This window comes from Pygocentrus nattereri, chromosome 21 (genome assembly GCF_015220715.1).
Source record: "Pygocentrus nattereri isolate fPygNat1 chromosome 21, fPygNat1.pri, whole genome shotgun sequence".
Lineage (NCBI taxonomy): Eukaryota > Metazoa > Chordata > Actinopteri > Characiformes > Serrasalmidae > Pygocentrus > Pygocentrus nattereri.
Window position 1 is genome coordinate 16,884,899 of NC_051231.1, and position 22,803 is coordinate 16,907,701.

General features: G+C 40.1%; 1 protein-coding gene across 1 annotated transcript in view; it reads left to right on the forward strand.

Moving 5' to 3' along the window:
* The window catches only part of efcc1 (EF-hand and coiled-coil domain containing 1), a 55,531-nt gene that overhangs the window by 28,180 nt on the left and 4,548 nt on the right, over positions 1–22,803 (forward strand). The window contains exons 3-7 of the mRNA XM_017692836.2: positions 9,870–10,009; positions 10,612–10,747; positions 15,896–16,061; positions 20,942–21,100; positions 22,509–22,578. Coding sequence (XP_017548325.1) covers positions 9,870–10,009; positions 10,612–10,747; positions 15,896–16,061; positions 20,942–21,100; positions 22,509–22,578 — 671 coding nt within the window. The remainder of the gene's footprint in view (positions 1–9,869; positions 10,010–10,611; positions 10,748–15,895; positions 16,062–20,941; positions 21,101–22,508; positions 22,579–22,803) is intronic.

Consider the following 22,803-nt stretch of genomic DNA (forward strand, 5'->3'; position numbering starts at 1 on the left):
CAAACTTGGTCGTACAGTACTTGCAATACTTCATATACAAAGTACAATAGGCATGATGATTAGATCGGAAGCAATTGCATTTAATGATGTGGATCTATACAACCAAAATGAGGAACTCTAGAACACAGAATTCATAATACGTCCCCATTTCCAAAAAAGTCGGGACGCTGTGCAGAATGTAAATAAATATAGACTGCAGTTATATGTCCAAAATCATGTGAACCCAATTTTTTAAAAAGTAAAATACTACAAAGACAACTGCAGGCAGACCCGGTTAACACCTAGACTCTTTTCATATGGAGCAATGCTGTTGTAATACATGCAGAACTTGCTTTTACATTGTCTTGCTAAAATAAGCTAGGCCTTCCCTGAAAAAGAAATCCGGAATGGCAGCATATATTGCCTAAACCTTTATATATCATTCAGCATTGATGGAAACGTCACAGATGTGCACGTAACCCATGCCAGGTGCACTAATGCATCCCCATACCATCTTGAATGCTGGCTTTTGAACTGTGCACTGATAACAAGCTGAGTGGTCTTTAGCCCAGAGGACACAGTGTCCATGATTTCTAAAAAGAACTTCCAATGTTCATTTGTTGGATCACAGAACACTTTTCCACTTCCCCTCAGTCCATTTTAATGAGCTCAGGCCCAGAGAAAGTGGCAGTGTTTCTGGATCCTGTTTATATACAGTTTCCTCTTTGTGTTTTAGAATTTTAACTTGCATTTGTGGATGCAGTGATGAACTGTTTTCATAGACAATGTTTTTCAGAAGTGTTTCAGGCCATGCAGTGATTTCCACTACAGAATCACCTCTTCTCATCTTTATTTCTGAAAGACGCTGGGATGCTCTTTTTATATCCAATCATGTTACTGTTGCCAATTAACTACCAGGTGTTTTCTTTAGCATTACACAACTTTACCAGCCTTTTATTGCCCTGTCACAATTTTTTTGGAATGTATTGTTGGCATCCAATTCAAAATGGGCATATATGTTTTTTTAATTAATGCAATTTCTCAGTTTCAACATTTGATATGTCTTTATAATATTTTCAATTAAATATAGGGTTTAAATTATTTGCATTGCAATTATTATAAATTTTTATTTCCATTTACATTTTGCACAGCATCTATACCATCAATCAATGCTTGCTTGGTATAGAAGTTTCTTTGTAAATTTGTTTCAAGTCCTATTCTTATAAGGTAGGACCCAAGAAATGCAATCAAAGAGAGTGGAATTAAAAATGACAGGTTACAGCTAACAGATGCCAGATGGCTGCTCTCCTGGCTTCGTGTCCCATGCTTGTCGTTATCCAGACGTCTTCTGTTCCCTTTCTCCCTGTCATGGAACTGGACCCCACTGAAAAGGAAACCAGAGAACAAGTCAATTAACATTTCAACCCCTGTTCTCAACATGCAAAGTGATGTTACTATTTTACTTTTGGATTTATTAGCTGCACGCATTAACTTGCAAACTTAAACTATTACATAACATCATAACATCAGCATTGTTAGTGTAGTTAACTCAAGAAAATTCCTTTTTTCTTACCCCCAGGTTAAGTTTGTGAAGAGCAGGATAAGGACATTCACCTTGGCCTTATTTTATTATTTCATAACACTTGGCCCCCTGATACTTTTCCATTCTGCACCAGGCCGGGCTCAGATTGCAGCGTGTTTGGAGGAGGCCAAGTTGTGTGTCGGCTGGATCTAACAGTGGAACTTCTCTCAGACGGTTGGACTCTGTTCAGATGTCTGGGAAGCTGGCTTAACTTTTCCTGGTTTGTCTGATTCTACAGCTGTTATCAGACTTTTACCACTTCTCCCATTCAAAACATCTGGCATCCTGATAGGATTAGGGTCACCTGAGAGTTTTCCTACTTTTCCAGAAAACTTAGATCTGACTATTTTGTCCCTATAAACAACATTATTGTTCATATGTGAAAAAAAAACTACAACCCCAATTCCAATGAAGTGTAAAACATAAATAAAAACAGAATATGATGATTTGCAAATCCTTTTCAACCTATGTTCAATTGAATACACTGCAAAGACATTTAATGTTCAAATGGATAAACTTTATTATTTTTTGCAAATATTCACTCATTTTGAAATTGATGCCTGCAACACGTTCCAAAGAAGTTGGGACAGGGGCATGTTTACCACTGTGTTACATCACATTTCCTTTTAACAACACTCAATAAGCGTTTGGGAACTGAGGACACTAATTGTTGAAGCTTTGTAGGTGGAATTCTTTCCCATTCTTGCTTGATGTACAACTTCAGTTGCTCAACAGTCCGGGGTCTCTGTTGTCATATTTTGCGCTTCATAATGCGCCACCCATTTTCAAAGGGAGACAGGTCTGGACTGCAGGCAGGCCAGTCTAGTACCCACACTCTTTTACTACGAAGCCACGCTGTTGTAACACATGCATAATGTGGCTTGGCATTGTCTTGCTGAAATAAGCAGGGACGTCCCTGAAAAAGACGTTGCTTAGATGGCAGCAGATGTTGCTCCAAAACCTGTATGTACCTTTCAGTATTAATGGTGCTTTCACAGATGTGCAAGTTATCCATGCCATGGGCACTAACACACCCCCATACCATCAGAGATGCTGGCTTTCGAACTTTGCGCTGATAACAATCCGGACAGTCCTTTTCCTCTTTGGCCCAGAGGACACAATGTCCATGATTTCCAAAAAGTTTGAAATATGGACTCGTCAGACCACAGGACACTTTTCCACTTTGTGTCAGTCCATCTCAGATGAGCTCAGGCTCAGAGAAGCCGGCGGCGTTTCTGGGTTGTTGATATATGACTTTCGCTTTGCATGGCAGAGTTTTAACTTGCACTTGTAGATGGAGCGACGAACTGTGTTCACTGACATTGGTTTTCTGAAGTGTTCCTGAGCCCATGTGGTAATATCCGTTACAGAATGATGTCGGTTTTTAATGCAGTGCCGCCTGAGGGATCAAAGGTCACGGGCATTCAATGTTGGTTTTCTGCCTTGCAGCTTACTTGCAGAGATTTCTCCAGATTATCTGAATCTTTTGATGATATTATGGACTGCAGATGATGAAATCCCTAAATTCCTTGCAATTGCACGTTGAGAAACGTTGTTCTTAAACTGTTGGACTATTTGCTCACGCAGTTGTTCACAAAGTGATGAACCTCGCTCCATCCTTGCTTGTGAACGACTGAGCCTTTCAGGGATGCTCCCTTTATACCCAATCATGACACTCACCTGTTTCCAATTAACTTGTTCACCTGTGGAATGTTCCAAACAGGTGTTTTTTGAGCATTCCTCAACTTTCCCAGTCTTTTGTTGCCCCTGTCCCAACTTCTTTGGAACGTGTTGCAGGCATCAAATTCAAAATAAGTGAATATTTGCAAAAAACAATAAAGTTTATCCGATTGAACATTAAATATCTTGTCTTTGTAGTGTATTCAATTGAATATAGGGTGAAAAGGATTTGCAATTCATCGTATTCTGTTTTTATTTATGTTTTACACAACGTCCCAACTTCATTGGAATTGGGGTTTTACTTTAAAATCTGCATTATATAATTTGGTCACAACAACCTGTTGAATGTGCGCTCAAAGGTTTCCAGACCCTAATTAGCTCCCCTAATTCATATTTTAATAAACCATTGCTGATACATGCATTCAGTTGGCCACAAAGCTTTTATAATCTCCTTAGAAAAGCATTGCCAGTGAAATGGTACACTCTGGAGCAGCTGCACATGAGCCTCAGGTCATCGTGCTCAATGCCAAGAGTTGGGGTATAAAGCCACCCAGCTTTAGGCTGTGGAGCGGTGGAACTACGTTCTCTAGAGTGATGAAGCTTCATCCAGTACCTTTGAGTAAGGCTGGAGTGGCATAAGTAGCTGACCTCACTAACATTCTTGTGGCTGAATTCAAATCCTCACAGCAATGTTCCAACACCCAGTTTAAAGCTTTCCCAGAAGAAAAGAAGCTGTTACTGCAGAAAAGGGCAGAAACTCCTTTTTAACCCCCTTGATTGCAGAATAAATGCTGGATGAGCAGGTCTCAACAAGCTTTTGGACATATTGCATAGTGTAGCTTATCCTTCAAAGAAACTTTCTCCATTTTCTTTGCAGTGAGTCTTAGAATTGTGTTTGTATCTGTTTGTATTTGGAACTTTTTGCTGTGATGCTCTGATAATGGATAGGTGTATCAGAGATGCGGATAGCATCTTTCACACCATTACACATGCCTATGTTAAGCCTCCCGAGTGGCCTAACCTAAGCGTTGTCTGGTGATGCCACAGCCGTTTGTACCAGGTGTACCAAGAGCTTCTAGGAGGTTGTGTTTTATTTGGTCTGAATTTAAGACTGACATCTTTGAGGAAGTGACAGTAATATAGCTGGTCATCATTTCTAGGGAACTTTTTCAAGAAGTCTGTGATATTACTTTCTACCTGTAGCCGCATCTTTAATGAGGTTGCAGGATGTCACTTTTCTCATTAATGTAATTTCTTTCTTTCATGATAATGTTCTGCCAGGAGTTTTACCTGTCCAGACAAATGATTGTGATTCTTTGAAAGCATCCAATCTTTGTTTTGTGATTCAGAAGGTGTTTAATGTCTGGGGAAGGGTCTATGGAGGACAAATACAGCAAGAGGCAGTGATCAAAAATGTTTTGGTTTTTTTTTTTAAAAAAAGGCATGGAAAAACGTGGAATGTGTATGTAGATGGGACTAAAATGAACAGAGGACCACTGAGTATTGCAAAAAACAGCAGGTAATTCAGCTTGTAATTTTCTCAGAGTCAGAGAAGAGAGAACAAAACTCATCCAGACAGCAATAAAATCACCAAGGAGCATGTGTAAGAGAAGAAATGATCCTGTCCGAACAGGGCTCAAGAGAGCATAATTGACCCTCTCTCCAACCCTATTATTTAGTGTGATACTGGCTAACTAACTGGCTGTTAGCTGATGTAACAGAATTGGCAGTTGGGGTGTCTAGCTTGCGAGTGGAATTGAATGTAACTAAAAGTCCCAAAAACTAAATTTATCATCACATTTCCTAAAGCTAGTGAAGTGTTAAAGCCTCTAGTTTTTAAGTATGCATATCCGTGTCGATACCACTGGACCATGGGTCAGACCACACTGTACTAGTTTGTTTTTTCTTGTTTAGTCCTCCGAAGTCCTCCATGGTGAACACATATTGACACATCTCTTCATTCTGTTTAATGGCTGCTTTTTCAAAGCTAACGTGAAACAAAGCTGAAAAAGTCATAAGTGCATAATCAAACGTCAATAAAGCATGCAAATAGAATATAAATATAATATATAACATAACCATGCAAATGATTATGTAGGTACATTTAAATAGTAAAGCAAAAAACAACAGAAATAACAATAGACTTCTGAGGATTTGCAAGCATCATTTAGCTCATCAGCAGACAGTGATGCTGTGTGTTTTAGAGGTGAATAAGCACTAAACCATCCAGAGCTTTGACCTTCCTGTCATAAAGCTGCACTATTCTTTGACCTGTCCACCTGCAGGTCACCATCTTCCTCCACTAGCACCTGCCTAGTCTCGATATCTAATTACTGGCCTTACCCTTAATTTGGGCTGTCAAAATTGGAAATTAAAATGAATTCAAATTTAGAAAATTATATTTGTACAAAATTTATGTAAAGACATTCGTATGCAAACAATTATGCACCTTCGATCAGTTTACATGGTTTGTTGATTTTCTAAGTTAAAATAACACATCGTTTAGAGAGAGTTAGGGTTTAGGGTTAAGGTTAGGGTTAGGGTTTGATCAGTTTACATGGTTTGTTGATTTTCTAAGTGACAATAACACATCGTTTAGAGAGAGTTAGGGTTTAGGGCTAAGGTTAGGGTTTGATCAGTTTACATGGTTTGTTGATTTTCTAAGTGACAATAACACATCGTTTAGAGAGAGTTAGGGTTTAGGGTTAAGGTTAGGGTTAGGGTTTGATCAGTTTACATGGTTTGTTGATTTTCTAAGTGACAATAACACATCGTTTAGTGAGAGTTAGGGTTTAGGGCTAAGGTTAGGGTTAGGGTTTGATCAGTTTACATGGTTTGTTGATTTTCTAAGTTAAAATAACACATCGTTTAGAGAGAACACACTTCTGTGTAGTCTAATATACAGCTGCTGTTCATTATACGTGTTAACATATTGGGGAAAAAACATAACATATGGCCTGTGCAAAAGTAATGGTACATCTTCTAGTAAAAAGGAAAAGAAATAGAAATTCTGCACCAAAATATTTACATATTTGCAAAAATGTGTCATATTAAAGTACATTCTTTGTAGAGTATTTGTTAACTTATTTTAACTTCAGCAAATCAACAAAACATGGAATTTGAGGACGTAAAGTTCATATAACTGTATATCTGAATACTTGACAAACAAGGGTAAAATTAACTTTTGATTTAACCTTCCAGTTCTGTTCAACTGTAAGGAACAGCAATAATGTTCTTGACTCAAATTGACCTAATGCATGTTTAACCATCTGAAAGTAGTTAAAAATATGTATTTTCTCCATAAACATTATCTTTAGCTTAATTAATATTACTGTAATCAGTGTTTTATGCATAATAATTCACTTCTTTTTCATTGTAAAGAATTTAGTTTTTTCTGTACACTGGCAAAAACTAGACATTTAGCACATTTGTTTTATTTTATTACTGTTTTATTTACACTTTTCTGTTCTTGGTCAAACTGACCCTTTCAATTCAAATCACACTAAATGAGCTGCAAGTGTTATTTTAAAGCTGCACTTGACTTTTTTCCATGTTTAAAACAGACACAGAACAACCCGAAAAAGATAGGAAGAGAAAATTGTGTGGGTTTTTGTGTGTGTGTGTGTGTGTGCATGTTGACCTAGGTTTATTTCACACTGTGGGGATTAAAATCTCTTTATACACTCATATTGTGGGGACCTTTCTTCCTTATGGGGACCACATACTGGTTCCCACAATATAAGTCACACATTTTAAGATGAGGATAAGTTTAAGGTTATATTTAGGGTTAAAGTTAGTGTTAGGCTAGGAGTAGTTCAGGTTAAGGTTTTGATAGATGTCTAGGATATGAGTGGAATTTCATTTAATGGCCCCACAATCAGCAGAAACAATATTGTGTGTGTGTGTGTCTGTTTGTGTTTGGGAGGGATTAGGCAAAAACCTTGTGTCTCAAATTTGAAAAGGAAACAAATCAGTTTCGATTTAAATGTAATATTTTTATTCTTTGTAGTCTATTTTCTCACTACTGGATCAAATTGACCTGAACTTTATGTGTATAATGTAAACATGCAGGGGGGGTTGCAAATACGTCAAATTAGTTATTTTCCACCTACATGTTCATTACACTAATTAAACATTCAAACTCCCAGGCTTATTACATACTAAGGCTTATTATTCAGTAACTACGGGGACTTCAGTGCAGACTGACAGAGCTATTTTTAGGTTATAAACACATGTATTAAAACTTTGGGCCTGCTGGCGGGCCATTTAGGGGGTTAAGCCCAGCAGAAAAGATTTTGCCACAAAAATTATTTAAAAATTATACTCCTGTATTTTAAAACGTACAACATAAATAAGGGTTAAGATCCCATCATCTATCCTTTGGATGAATCCATTGTAGTCATTTATAATAGTCAATAAATTGTGTGCTCATTTTTGGTGAAAATGAAGGAAAAAAATCCACCAAAAAGCTGTGTGTTGTTTATATTGCCTTTATTCTACTACTGAGTCAATAGTTTCTTCAGTCACAGTTGTATATTTCTTTTTTTGTTTGTTTGTTTGTTTTGTTTAAATAATTCTTAATCGTGCCAAAACAATCTAATCGGGGTGAAAGGAGAGATTTCATAATGCACTGAATCGTAAAGAATCTGAATCAAATTGAATTGTTTCCAGTCATCCCTGCTACAGCAGCATAATGTGTGTGAGCATGACTCTTTTTTCGTTTCTCTGGAAATGGACAAATGTATTTCTTGAGTACTTTCCTTTTTTTCTCCTCTGGCAAGACGCTGTCATCTGGAAACACTTAGACTGCGATTCATGAAGGCCCCCTATCGGATTTCCCCTTACACAAAAGAGCAGAGCGACTGCTGTATCCCAACCAATAGCTAGAGAAAAAAAAAACAATCTGTTGTATTACAGCTGCCATCTACCTGAACATGACCTGCGTTTAAAATGTCTCATAACTCAAAAGCAAAAGACTTTTTTTAATTTATTCCTCTCATAATGTTGTAGTATAGTTTAACCAGCTGGTTTGTTTAGGAGGGCATATTTAAACCTGGTGTGTATTGTTAAATTACTGTGAATAGGATCTATATGTCTGTGAAGTTACTGATGTTTTTCATTGGGATCTGTGAATATGGCTCCAGCTATAAGCTCTTAGCAGAATGTGTCTGACTGCAGGCCTGGCTTCAATTACTCACAGAACAGCCTGCTCGCCCCGCTTTATCACAACTGCCAATGAAATGATTACAGTGCTTATAGACGTGAATTATTGCAGATTAGATCAAGTTACTGGGCCCCTCTTTGATGTTATGGAAGGGACTGGGGTGATACTGTACATTTGCACACAGCTCATATTCCTCAGCCTGTGTGCAGAGAAACAAGGCCACCATCAGTGTTTCTGCATGAGTGCATTTAACTCTTTTAGGCAGCTGCACAATGACTACATTTTCTTTTAATTTTCTATTTTCTTGATCCTTAGAAGTCCCGGTTAGTTAGCTAGCAATGGCAAAGTACAGAGTTGCATACAAGAAAAATCCCAGTGAAAGTATGTGCTTTGTTGGTTTTCTAAGTGAAAGTAAGTTAACACACTTAAATATAACAGTTCTCTGCAAATGTAAGTGCACACTTTTTCTATTCATTTTCTGCTTTTATATTATTGATTTCTTACTCATGGCTCAATAAAAAGGGGGGGAATTATGCAAAAACGTTTCTAAACGTTTAATCTGTAACACATCTGTTTGTATAATTCGAAGAGGAAATACTTTATGATTTGAATTTGATGAAAAGTTACAATAAATATTCTTTATAAATATAATGTGCAATTAAAATGATATAATTATGATAAAAAAAACATAGCAAAATTGTGGGCTGATGACAGTATATATTATTTTCCATTAACACATCTGCTGAAACCAAATTTGTTAAGGAAATGTAGAAACTGGAACTAAATTCACCTGAATTAGAATTACGAAGACATTTATTTCTATTGGGTTCAAAATGCAGTAAAATTAATAAAGTGCAGACATTTTAGCTTAATCTTTTTATTAGTCTGGGTTGCCTAAATATTCTGCTCCTCCAAAGTACAATAAGTACATTATCAAATATTGGTTTAAAACCTTGACAAAATCTGAACATCGGTCAAATAACTATAATTTCTTTTGAAACAATTATCTGCTGATACCGATATGATTTCAGTGTCATCATGCATCCCTAGTTAAGAAACATGATCTGTAAATGTTCTCATGGTGCCTGTTAAGCTCCAGATTTCAGTCACTCTTATTGCTACTCAGACTGCACAAAAAAGTAAACTGATTAGAATTCCAGTGTGAATCTGAAATAAGCTGTTACTGAGTTTTGGCCTGAATGTTTGCTTGGCTTGTTCAGAAACTCCCACACTGTGTCTAACACCTAACAGCATGGCGGAGGGTGCAGCAGCATTGTGGAGCTGCAGGTCCGTCAGTATTATCCATCCATCCATCCATCCATTTTCTAAGCTGCTTCTCCGTCAGGGTCGCGGCGTCAGTATTATAACTACATAATTTTAGACATTTAGATTAAGAAATTACTTGATCTTAAAATGCATCTTTCCCTGTGAATTGAAATGATCTGGTTTTGTGTTTTTGTGCAGGTCAGAGGTGTCCAAAGTGTCTGTAGTGTTCAGCAGTGTGGAGGAGATGCAGTACAGCCGTCAGAATCGCCGCTGCTGCCTGGATTCCCAGCGAGACCGGGATTCCCCAACTGGACGGGCAGAAAACGCTCACGATAATGGTCAGTCATGGGCGTTCATTCAGAATTTTCACCATGATAGTGTCTGTGTAGTTTGTGCCATAATACAAAGCATCCTGTCAAACTGTGCACCGAATATTAGTCATTCAAATAATAATTTGGGGAAAAATTCTCTCTATAATAGCCCTCGTTCATCAGAGGTGCACATCATACTACTGTCTTAAAAATACTAAAACATCTTGTTTATTTGAGATTTTATTATTTCCAGTCATTGTAATTTTAACAAGATTAAATTTGGTCAGTATGGGAAGTGGTTCATTCACTTCTCAATTTCCATGATGCTTATTGTCAGTAGATAAGCTTCCATTACTTGTTAGCACGAGTAGAAAAGCAAACTTTAGGCACAGACACATCTTGGATGATTAACTAAAAAATGCAGATTTGATCCTTTACTAAACTATGGCTTCAGTTTGTTGCAGACAGTGAATAAATGCAGTGTTGAACATGTTACAATAATTATTAATTATCTGTAACTTACAGAATGTGCTGTTTTCTGTTTAAAATTACTTGATAACATGCAGACTAACTGTATCCCTGCCTTATCTGCTATTGCGAATGAAGGATGTGCATGTGTCTGTGTTCAGTGGAGGAGCAGCTGTTCCGCTCTGTGGAGGGTCAGGCAGCTTCAGATGAGGAGGAGGAGCGCTGGACGGGAGAGCAGCAGAGGCAGGTGGACGAGGTGAAGAGGATACTGACCAGACTCTCCTGCTGTGGAGACAGGTATAGCAGACTACTCGCTCAATTGAATGTCTAAATCATCACATGCTTGCTTCAAACTTCTAATAGTCCAAAGATAACCCTGAACTATTCACACCGCTAACGCAAGAATCAGTGCTTAGATATAGATACAAAAATACAAGTATAGAGTGCAAGATTAGTGTTCATATTAGCTCTTTTCAACGAGAGGGGTTTATTTTTAAAAGCACTCAGTTCTTCGAAAAGCCAATGTACAGTGAAGAATGTTGTTGTTGCTTGTCTTCGATGTGTCTTGCGGGACAGTTGAGGCTGAACTATACTTGACACTTGAAAAACAAACGCTAACCTGCATTCACTGCCAGATTCACTAGTTAAGATGTATAGTCATTGAGGGAGGTTTGACGTGAAATGCTGCATTCTAGACAATATTCAGAATTGTTGAAAGTGTGGTGATGGGAACCAGACATCCATATGAGTTTACCTCACAGAGAATCCATTCATGGTGGAGGGGTACATGCACATACACAAGTAGTGGAATTCCTCTTCAAGAGACAATAAAAATGTCTGGCTTTAACAAATTCAGTCCCCAGACTCACACACACACACACACACATACACACACACACATTATCTAAACTGCTTATGATTCTGGGGGAGCTAGAGCCTATCCCAGCAGTCACTGGGCGGAAGGCACTTAGCACCCTGGACAAGTCGCCAGTCCATTGCGGGATAGGCCCACAGACTCTACACTGAAAAAATGGTGCTTTGAATTTACATGTAAATATGTCAAGTGGTTGCATGTAAACAATATAAACACAAATCCATGCCAAAATAGCTTATATGTAGCTATTTTTTAATTTTGTTTATTAATAGCATTTAATAGTGAGAAAACTGTAGGGATTTTAAGCACTCAAGGATGCTACGGCAACCAGAGAAACTAAAGGGCTTTCCACATGCATATATTTGTTTCATTGGTTCTTTCCCCAATTTAGGCGTAGCAGGCAGGTTGGTCTAGTTCATAATGAGGTTTAGCTGACTTAAATTAGACTTTTATTTTCACTTGGTAATTACAGTATTATTTGAATAGATTCAGAGCATATTTTAAGGACACATGCCTAATGTTATTGTAATATATTTGAATATAATCTAATTTCCCCACTTTCACTGTATTATCTGCTCTTACTATAACAAGAGATGAACAAAAGAAGAGAGAAACAAAAAGTCTAAAACTGAATTTGAATCACTCTGTTTTCCTGCTGCTGTGGCGTTAATAATGTTCTTCTGGTTGCTGTAACTGATCCCTAAAGCTTTTGAAGCTTCGCTTTGCAGCCAAGACAGGAATAATGAAGGAGATGAAGCTGCAGCTAAGATTAAATAGTCCTGTTTATTAGATGGGCGTTTGGAAGGGTGAGGAACTAAGTGAACACTGAAGTGTTGACTTCAGCACAGAACCTGCCCAGATATTATTGTGACTTGACATAATTCCTTCTCCAAATGCAAAAATAAAGGCAGATAAAGCTGTTTATAAGCCTCAGCTGAAAAGTACTTTAAAATGCTAAATATTCCAAAACCATAACCTGGGATTTGCTTAAGTTGCAAATTAGCCATCTAGGCCTGTCATGATTATTGCATAATCACCCAATTGCAGTTATTCAAGATGATGACAGTCATTTAAATTCACTACAATCTTTTTCCATAGTCATTAGATTTTACAGTAATATTATGGCACAACAAGCAAAATGTGAATTGGGTGTGGTGGGTCGAAGCAAACAGCTGTAAAAGTAAGAATTCTAAGAGACTTCAGTTTTCTAATATATTTAGAAGTAGTACAAATGTTTCATTATTTATTACCCATGTAGCTGTGCAGTTCTATTGTTTTTAGCTTGGATTCTAGCAGAATGAGTTTTTTCACTCTCAAGAAAAATTGTAAGCTCTTGACTACACATGATTCTGTGTATCTGAGACTTTTGTGTGAGTGTGTGTGTGTTCACCCAACACTGTCATTTATCAGTTTGACAGTACTACCTGTATTGTACCTGTATCTATGTAGTAACCTAGCTAGGATAGGCTAATAAGCAACTTTTGTCATTTTTCTAAATGCACACAATGTACAAGAAAAGACAATTACATCATTAATCACAGTTATTTATATGATTTTTTATATATTATATATATTTATAAAATTTTACAACTGTAACTGCCCATCTTTTATATATAATTGCTGATACAACTTCATTACTGTCCTCTGCTAGCTGGCTAGTTAGCATGTTAAAGACTACACGACTAGCAAGAACAAAAAGAAAGACACTACGCACCTCAACGCCAGTTTATATATAGAGAAATTGCTCACAAATGTTTTGTATGTTATCCTCAAATATCCAAAAAAACATTTTGAATTGCATTTTTGCGTGGTGTTAGCTGATTAGCTCACTGAGGCTAACCTACTTAGGGCGTTTATATTCTATTTGAGTACTCCATTCCACACTGTTTTCTCCTTCCCTTCTGCCATGACTGACAGCCTCTGTTACTCTGTGTCAGTAATTCACGGTTGACAAAAAACATGAGACCAGGATCATGATCGTAGCCCAAAGTATGTAGGAATAGGCTCCTTTTACTTTGGGTGTGACATTTCAGTCAAAAATGTGGCGACAGTTAACAAGTTTTTCTGCTTTCGTCTGTTTACGTGGATTTGTCTCAACCCTTTGGACAAAACATATCCAGTTCACATTGTTGCAATGTAAACATACGAAGCTAACACTTTATTTGAATAGTCCACTTTAGTTGTTTTGTAGATATTTCATTTACTTTCAAGTGGCTTTAATCCCTGACTCTAAACCCTGACCTTAACCTCAACCCAAAACATAAACCCAATCCTAACTCTGGTCCAAATCCTAACCCTTAGCCCATCACTGTTTAGAATCAACTGGGTTTCAACAGATGGTTTGTTAACAATTTCAACATCTGTACATAATCTATAACGCGACTACATTGCACTATCCAAATAAAGTGGGACATTTGAAAGCAACAACTGTGGAAAATAATTGTAGTCATCTTAAGTAACTCAAGTAACTCAAATATTTGAGCACTGGAGAGGTGTGGACAGAACACCCCTCGGGCCCGATGATGATGGCTGCGTGAGCCAGTAGGAAGGCAGGGCCCAGACACCCAATGATGATGAACCTTGGCAAGTATGCCAGGGAGAGAGCCGTGAGTTTGGAAGGGGGTGGAGTGCAAAGCTCTAGCTCCCCAGATGGACGCACATCACGAGAGTGACAGCAGGAGGAGGAGGAGAAGGACATTGGTGCCGGCCACGAGAGGCACCACAGGGAGGAGTGAGTCCCAAGATTCACCGCCCGGGCCCCGCCCTGTTACAGAGCAAGGCCGCTTCACTGCACCTCACGTTCGACCCAGGTGGCCGAGCTGCCAGCTGGAGGCGGTAACGAGGACGTAGAGCGGCGAGCCCTCGTTCCCTCTTGCCTTGGGTCAGAGCCTTTTAAAAAGAGCTGAGAGGGAACAGAGAGACAGAGGGACTAGCAGCAGCAGACTGAAGAGCTGAAAAGCTCATTGAAGAAAGGATTGAAAAGTCTAGCTAGCTTCAGCCACTGAAAAGTGGCCAGCGTAGCTTTGGTTGTGTTTGGTTTGTGTTTATGGTGTACGAAGTAAAGATATGGCTGCTGCAAACCTGCATCCTGCCTCCAGCGTCCTCCTTGAGCCTGGGGTAGCGCATGCCGTGCTACAGATACCATAACCTTAAATTGTTTCAAACCTTTTATGAGGTGTTTCACTACCAGCAGAAAAACACATAGATGCTTATTAGAGGAGAATGTTGAAACTCAGGTACATTAATGGGCACCCCATGGGTTCTTTAGGTTACTATACAAATGCTTAAAGAGCCATTATATGGGCGCACTTTGTGCTGGGAAGCATGTTACTGAACTACGCGTCCAAATGTTTGCTGCAATAACAGCTTCTCTTCTTTTCTGGGAAGGCTTTATACTAGATGTTAGAACGCTGCTGTGAGGACATCACTGAATTCAACCATTAGAGCATTAGTGAAGTCAGGTACTGATTTTCGATTATGACTTCTGGACCACAAACTCTAATCCAGCTCATTCTAAAGGTATTAGATGGAGTTCCATTGTTTCAGAGAACAGAGAACTGATCCACAGACCAAAGCTGGGGGTTTGATACCCCTCTAGCTGACGCAGTTGAGCACTTGTGTCAGGAAGAAGTGCAACTTAAAGCTAAATTCACTAAGTGGAAGGGTTCCATGAACTTATTTAGACTTATATTGTATTGGTAATCTGTTTCAGTGCTAGTATGATAGGAGGAACGAGAATTACCACAGTGAAATGGTGATGTTATACTACATGTTATAGTACTTTGGCCATATGTGAGCTGGCCTATATATTAATTAGTTTGTCATTATTGACATTTTTTACCATCAGATTTCTTGCACATTCACTCATTCTAACACTGTAAATAAAATAAACCATTTTCAATGTTTTTCTTTGCATAAAATTGTTTTATTTCATTCCTAATATTTAATTTTATACAGTCGTTGCAAAAATCTGAACACCCAGTTAAATTCCATGTTTTGTTGATTTTTTAAGGGAAAATAATCTAACACAACCCTTATAGGGAGCCATCTTAAACATGTCTTTTATTTATTGGCTGATTGTAACATACTTGCATAATAGTAGAAATATAAAATCTGAAATGTCCCTGACTTTAAGTTCAGCAAATAACTAATAAAAACATTATAAACTGTAATTGTGCATTAAAGTCTGCAGAAATGTTCTCTGTAGAGGATGTGGATACACTTACCTTTTAGCTACACCCCCTTGACCATTTTATCTTAAACACTCATGAAGTAAGCCCATCTGTTACTGCTGTCCAATTTATCAGTCCCCCTCGATCCTATTAATCTTCAGAAAGGGACCACTATAGAACCACTGCTGACTAGATATCACTTAAATGGTGGACCATTCCTACCATAGCAGAGACATGAACATGGTAGAGTCAAGGTATATTGTGTGGCGCTGTATGAGCGCACCAGGTATAGAAACTAAACTTCCCAGTAAGATGACCAGGAGGTGAACTGAGGACCACTGAATTAAATGCTTCTGCTCCTTTGAGAAACTAAATTAAAATTGCTCACTCTGTGCTCAGGTGTGATGAGAGGGCTCTGAAGAGGCTGCTGTCCCATTGTGGAGAGTCACGAGCAGAGGAGAGTTACACTGCTGTTCTGGAGCTGCTGGACAGAGTGACCCGCCTACACAAACAGCTGGAGCTCAGAGAGAGCCAAGCCAGAAGAGACCACCCAGATCCTGAGCAGGTACACTGCTGCCCCCTGCAGACACACATACACATGCTAACGTTTGAAAGTTTGACATAGCCAAAAAACAAAAGACCTTTTAGGAGCAGGCAAAAGTCACAGTTTAGAAGATTGGATGGAAGATTATGGTAAACAACTTTGGCCTTTTGGTCTGTCAATGTTATAGTAAAAGTTCTGTGCAGAAGTGTTCAGTAGCTAAAAATGGTATATAAATCTGTTTATTTATTTGTTTCTAAACCCAAATATACATGAACAATATTTGTGATTTTTTAAGGAGGTTGAATTTAAAGAGGTGTATTTGTGTGTGTGTGTGTGTGTGTGTGTGTATTACTATCTATCCCAAATACACCTCTTTAAATTCCACCTCCTTAAAAAATCATATATATATATATATATATATATATATATATATATATATATAGGGTCCCAGCTGGGTCAGCCCAAATGAGCTATATGGGACCACTCTCCCATGGACCCACCACCTGTGGGAGAGGTGCTTATGCGGGTCCACTGCAATGTGGATCGGGTGGCGGCCGAAGGCAGGGGCCTTGGTGTTCTGATCCTCGGCTACTGATACTGGCTCTCAGAACATGGAACGTGACCTCTCTGGCAGGGAAACAGCCTGAGCTAGTGTATGAGGCTGAGAGATAACTCCAGAATGGAATAAAGTCCAGGGTGAGAGGTGTCGGGCAGGAGTGGGCTTACTCATAGCTCCCCGGCTCAGCGCCTGTACATTGGGGTTTTCTCCGGTGGACGAGAGGGTTATTTCCCTGCGCCTTCAGGTCATGGAACAGGCTCTGACTGTTGTCTGTGCTTATGCATCGAACAGCAGTTCGGAGTACCTGGCCTTCTTGGAGACCCTGGAGGGGGTACTGGAAAGTGCCCCCTGTGTGGACTCCATTGTCTTGCTGGGTGACTTCAACACTCATGTGGGCAATGACAGTGAGACTTGGAAGGGCGTGATTGGGAGGAAGAGTCTCTCTTGGCCTGAACCCGAGTGGTGTTTTGTTATTGGAGTTCTGTGCTCGCCAGTCTGTCCATAACAAGCACCATGTTTGAACACAAAGGTGTGCATAAGTGCACATGGCATCAGGACACTTTAGGCCGCAGTTCGTTGATCAACTTCATAGTTGTGTCATTGGATTTGCGACCATGTGTTTTGGACACCTGGGTGAAGAGAGGAGCGGAGCTGTCAACTGATCACTGCCTAGGGGTGAGTTGGATCAGATGGCGGATGAAAATACTGGACAGACCTGGCAGACCCAAATGAGTTCTGAGGGTTTGTTGGGAACGCCTGGCAGAGGAACCTACCAGAAAGATCTTCATCTCCCACATCTGACAAAGCTTCGACCGCATACTGAGGGAGGCTGGTGACATCGAGTCAGAGTGGGCCCTGTTCCGTGCCTCCGTTGTCGATGCATCGGATCAGAGCTGTGGCCGCAAGGTTGTAGGTGCCTGTCGTGGCAGCAATCCCCGAACCCGTGGGTGGACACCTCGGGTAAAGGAAGCTAGCTGAAGAAAGAGTCCTATCGGGCCTGGTTGGCTTGTGGGACTCTGGAGGCAAAAGATAGTACCGAAGGGCCAAGCAGGTCGCGGCTTTGGCGGTTGCTGAGGCAAAAACTCAGGTATGGGAGGTGTTTGCTGAGGCCATGGAGAAAGACTATCGACAGGCACCCGAGAAGGTTCTGGCAAACCATCAGGCGCCTCAGGAGAGGAAAGTGGTTCCCGACCAACACTGTATACAGTGGGGCTGGGGGGCTCATGACTTTGACTGGGGACGTCATTGGACGGTAGAAGGAATACTTCAAAGATCTTCGCAATGCCACCAACAATCCTTCCCTAGGGGAGGCAGAGCTTGGAGATCAGAGCGAGGGTCCATCCATCACTCAGGCTGAGGTACCAAAGGTGGTTGGAAAACTCCTTGGTGGCAGAGCACCAGGGGTAGATGAGATCCGCCGGGAATTCCTGAGGGCTCTGGATCTTGTAGGGCTGTCTTGGCTGACACGCCTCTGCAACATTGCGTGGATATCTGGGGCAGTCCCCATGGAATGGGTGGTGGTCCCTCTTTTTAAGAAAGGGAACTGGAGGGTGTGTTCCAACTATTGGGGGATCACACTTCTCATCCTACCCAGTAAGGTCTATGCAGGGGTACTGGAGAAGAGAGTCTGACCGATAGTAGAATCTCAGCTACAAGAGGAACAATGCACTGGACCAGCTTTTTATCCTCACCAGGGTTCTGGAGGGTGCGTGGGAGTTCGCCCAACCAGTACACATGTGTTTTGTGGATTTGGAGAAGGCGTTCGACCGCGTCCCTTGGAGGATCCTGTGGGGAGTGCTCCGGGAGTACGGGGTGAGGGGCTCATTGTTACGGGCCATGCAGTCCCTGTACAAATGGAGCAGGAGCTTGGATCCTAAGTAAGTCAGATTGGTTTCCAGTCAGGGTTGGACTCCGCCAGGGCTGTCCATTGTCACCGATTCTGTTCATAACTTTTATGGACAGAATATTTCAGAACAGCCAAGTGGTGGAGGGTGTCCAGTATGGTGGCCTCAGGATTTCACGTCTGCTTTTTGCGGATGATGTGGTCTTGTTGGCCTCATCAGGCCAGGACCTCCAGCTCTCTCTGGACCAGTTTGCAGCCGAGTGTGAAGTGGCTGGGATGAAAATCAGCACCTCTAAATCTGAGACCATGGTCCTCTTTTGGAAAAGGGTGGAATGCTCTGTCCAGGTCAGGAGTGAATTCTTGTCCCAAGCGGAGGAGTTTAAATATCTTGGGATTTTGTTTATGAGTGAAGGAAGGAGCTGGAGGAGGTGGCAGGGGAGAGGTAGGCCTGGGCCTCTTTGCTTAGGCTGCTGCCCCTGCGACACGGACTCGGATAAGCGGTTGAGGATGGATGGATGGATAGATGGATATATATATACTCAGACATATTTTAGATATTTAATATTCCCAAAGTATTTTGGGAATGATAAATGAAATATATATTATAATTACTTATCATTTTTGTACATCTACATCACTTTTTGACCTATGAAAATGTCCTGTACTAGTATTAACATGTATAATGTATCTGCAAAACAAGAACCTTCCAGTTTTATTATAAACTTTAAACTTTAATGGTATTGAATACTTGTTTTATGCAGGGTGGGGATCATGTGTAGGGAATGTCACATGGGGACTACCCTTTCCAAAGAGCCCAGATGCATCATTATAATGCACTTGAGCCATATACATAACTTCAGATTATTGACCTCTGACCTGGTGTAAACTTCAGGTATTCAGCATTTGCAGGGCCACCTTAAGCACTGTGTATATAGACCAGAATTTCTGTTCAGGCAAGACTTTGCATTTGTAGCAGGATTGAGTGGGTGGGTTGTTACAAATGGCTGGCTTGGTGAGATAATATTATGAAAATGGAGCTAAACCACAGAAAGTGATGTAGTGCTCCATCTCTTAAGCACACCCAAGCAACTGCCTGCCAACAACATGTTGGGTAGCTACAGCTTGTGTGTGTGAGAGTGTGTGTACACAGCTGTTTTTTGCTGTGGTTACCACAGAAACACACCCAAGCCTGGCAGCTAATATGTGGAACTGTTGGATTTGGACATACTACACTATGTCCATGTACAGCTAGGAGATCACCAATTAGTACATAATTAGGAATGCTCTCATCTGGAATTTCTGGCCCAATAACTATGACCTCTTACTGAGTAAACACCTTGTTGTGTTACCAACCATAAGCAATAACTAATAACAAATTTTAGCTGACTATCGTATTATTAAGTGCCATCAAGTCATTTCTGACTCTTGGCGAGCATATGGATAGTGCTCCTCTAGAATATCCTGATCTTCAGATTTCTTAATGACTGGTTTATAATCCCTCTGATTGTATCCATCCATCTTGTTGCTAGTCATCCTCTTCTTCTTTTACCTTCAACCAAACATAATTTTTTTTCCCCAGTGAATCAATTCTTGTCAGAATATGTCCAAAATAAGAGTGGCAATCTGTGTTATATTTCTTGAGTGCTGCATCCTCTGTTGTGAATAATTGATCCTGGTAAGCTCAGTTGAAGGTTTCTGTAGTCAGTGAATCATGTTGATTTCCTTTTTGAACTCCTTGGCTTTTCTAGTAATTTTGCAAACATTTGCAATAATGTCTCTTGTTCCTTTGTCTTTCTTGAATCCTGCTTGTTCATCTGGCACAAGCATTTTCAGACATAGCACCCCCAGGTGTGTGTGATTTTCCATTATTATTTAACTCAGAAGTAAGCAGAAAAAGAGCCTAGAGTTTATTTCAAGCATGGCACTTGCATTTGGAATCTGGTACTGTTAAATCTCAACAGAGACTTAACAGTACAAAAATCCATCACTTGGCTAACTATTTAAAACAAACCCACCAGAGACATAGCACTAACATTAGCTTTGGCCAAATCAACTATTTGGTCAGGTCGTAAAAAGAAAGATTGCACACCAAAAGTCCTAGAAAGCAACTGTGGTTGACAAACAGTTGACCAGAGGGGACTTCACCAAAGTAAATACAGAGGGTTTACCTTCTTAGTTTATCTAATTAGTGTTGAGCCCCTAAAAAGGGGATGGGAATGTATGAAAATGGTTGTAATTCCTACATTGTTTGCCCGATTGTGTGTAAATAGAAATTAAAGCTGAAAGTCTGCACTTTTTATCTCCAATACGCTGTAGTAGACAGCTAAAATGAGAATTTGGTCCGTGTCCAAATATTTATGGACCTGACTGTAGAGGACTGGTTTCTTATATATAGATTAAGCCTAATCTTGGACTAAAATGCGATAGTAATAGTGTGTTTTCATAAATATAGTACAAACAGTTGTGTTAATGTGTCCGTTTGTGTGTGTGTGTGTGCAGATAAAGGATGCCTTGCTGCATGAGCTCCAGCAGAAGGCTGAGGAAACGGAGATGCTCCACAGGGAGCTGCAGATGCTGGAGACAGAGCGTGTGCGGCTCTCTTTGGTGGAGGAGAAACTCATGGATGTCCTGCAGCTCCTTCAACAGCTCAGAGAACTGGTTAGTCTCAAACCCATAGGCATAGTGTCTACTGATAATGTCTACTGGGGACAAAGACAAAGTACAACTATACCACTGATAAACACTGACCGGCCCTTTCATTAAGTACGCCGTCTTGTGTTTACAATCATTGTCTATTTTATCAGCTCCACTTAAACATGGGTGCACTTTGTAGTTCTACAATTACAGACTGTTCTTCAGTGGTAAGGACACCCACAGGACCAACACAGAGCAGTTATTATTTGGGTGGTGGATCATTCTCAGCACTGCAGTGACTACCAGAGACAGCAGTGCCTCTGGGGTTTTTAAACACTGTGTCTACTCACTGTCCACTGTCCACATTAGATGTACAGTACCTAACTTGTTGGCTCACCTTGTAGATGTAAAGTCAGAGAGAGTAGCTCATCTGTTGCTGCACAGTTTGTGTTGGTCATCCTCCAGTCCTTCATCAGTGGTCAAAGGACGCTGCTGGCTGGATATTTTTGGTTTGTGGACTATTCTCAGTCCAGCAGCGACACCGATGTTAAAAACTTCAGGAGCACTGCTGTGTCTGATCCCCTCACACCAGCGCAACACAAAATAACACACTACCACCACATTAGTGTCACTGCAGTGCTTAGAATGATCCACCACCCACATATTACCTGCTCTTTGGTGGTCCTGTGGGTGTCCTGACCATTGTAGAACAGGGTAAAAGGGGGCTAACAAAGTATACAGAGAAACAGACAAACTATGATCTGTAATTGTAGACCTACAAAGTCTACAATTGCATCTATACAGTAGGTAGATCCGATCTGGTAAAAGGGACAGTGAGTGAAGATATAAGGAGGTATACTTAATGAAGTGGTCAGTTGGTGTATAGATTAGTGGGCTACACCAGTTTTGATGGTCACGCTTTTCACTATGACTATTACTGCAGGAAAAGAAAAACGAGGATGAGAGGATAATCCATTCTCTTAGGATCAACTTCAGTAATGTTACAGTTTTCTAAATAAATCTAGACACCCTCCCCAATAATAAACTAAACCCTTGCATATCCACCCTTGACATCAAAATTCAGTCCTCAGTCCATACATACATGGAAACCTAAAAACAGATTTATACGTATTCCACCTATAGCGGTTTTGCTCTGTACAATACAGGGCAGCCAATCAGTCTTAAAGTCAGAGAAACAAGAACAGCTCTGTTTTATTTTAAGAGATAAATAAAGGTTGGGAAAAAAATGAATTCTGACCGTTTTTGGTAGAGAAAGCCCTACAGACGTTTTACATGTACCTCACAAGAATCAATTATATAAAAAAGTGTAAGATACAAGCCTTTGAACTTTTTTTAAAAGTATGAATGTTTGAATGGTAGAATATTTTGATGGATTGTGGTTTTAGGTCTGACTAGGTTAATGTGCTTTCAGAATGTCTCAAGAAGGTCACTGGGGAAGATTTTACTGAGCACGCTGGAATCCTGCAGCGATCCCCAACATGGTAGGACTCCAAATCCTGTTCCACACTGCCCATCAAAAGTTTCATTACTGCTTGCTTGTTTCTAAAATGTTCAGTTTTTTGTAAACATGCAATAGCTACACTATGTGGCCAAAGTTATATGGACTTCCCTCCTTGTTATGGAGTTTCAGTCACAGCTACTGCTAACAGGTGTATAAAATTAAGCACATAGCCATGCAGTCTCCATAAACAAACATTGACAGTAGA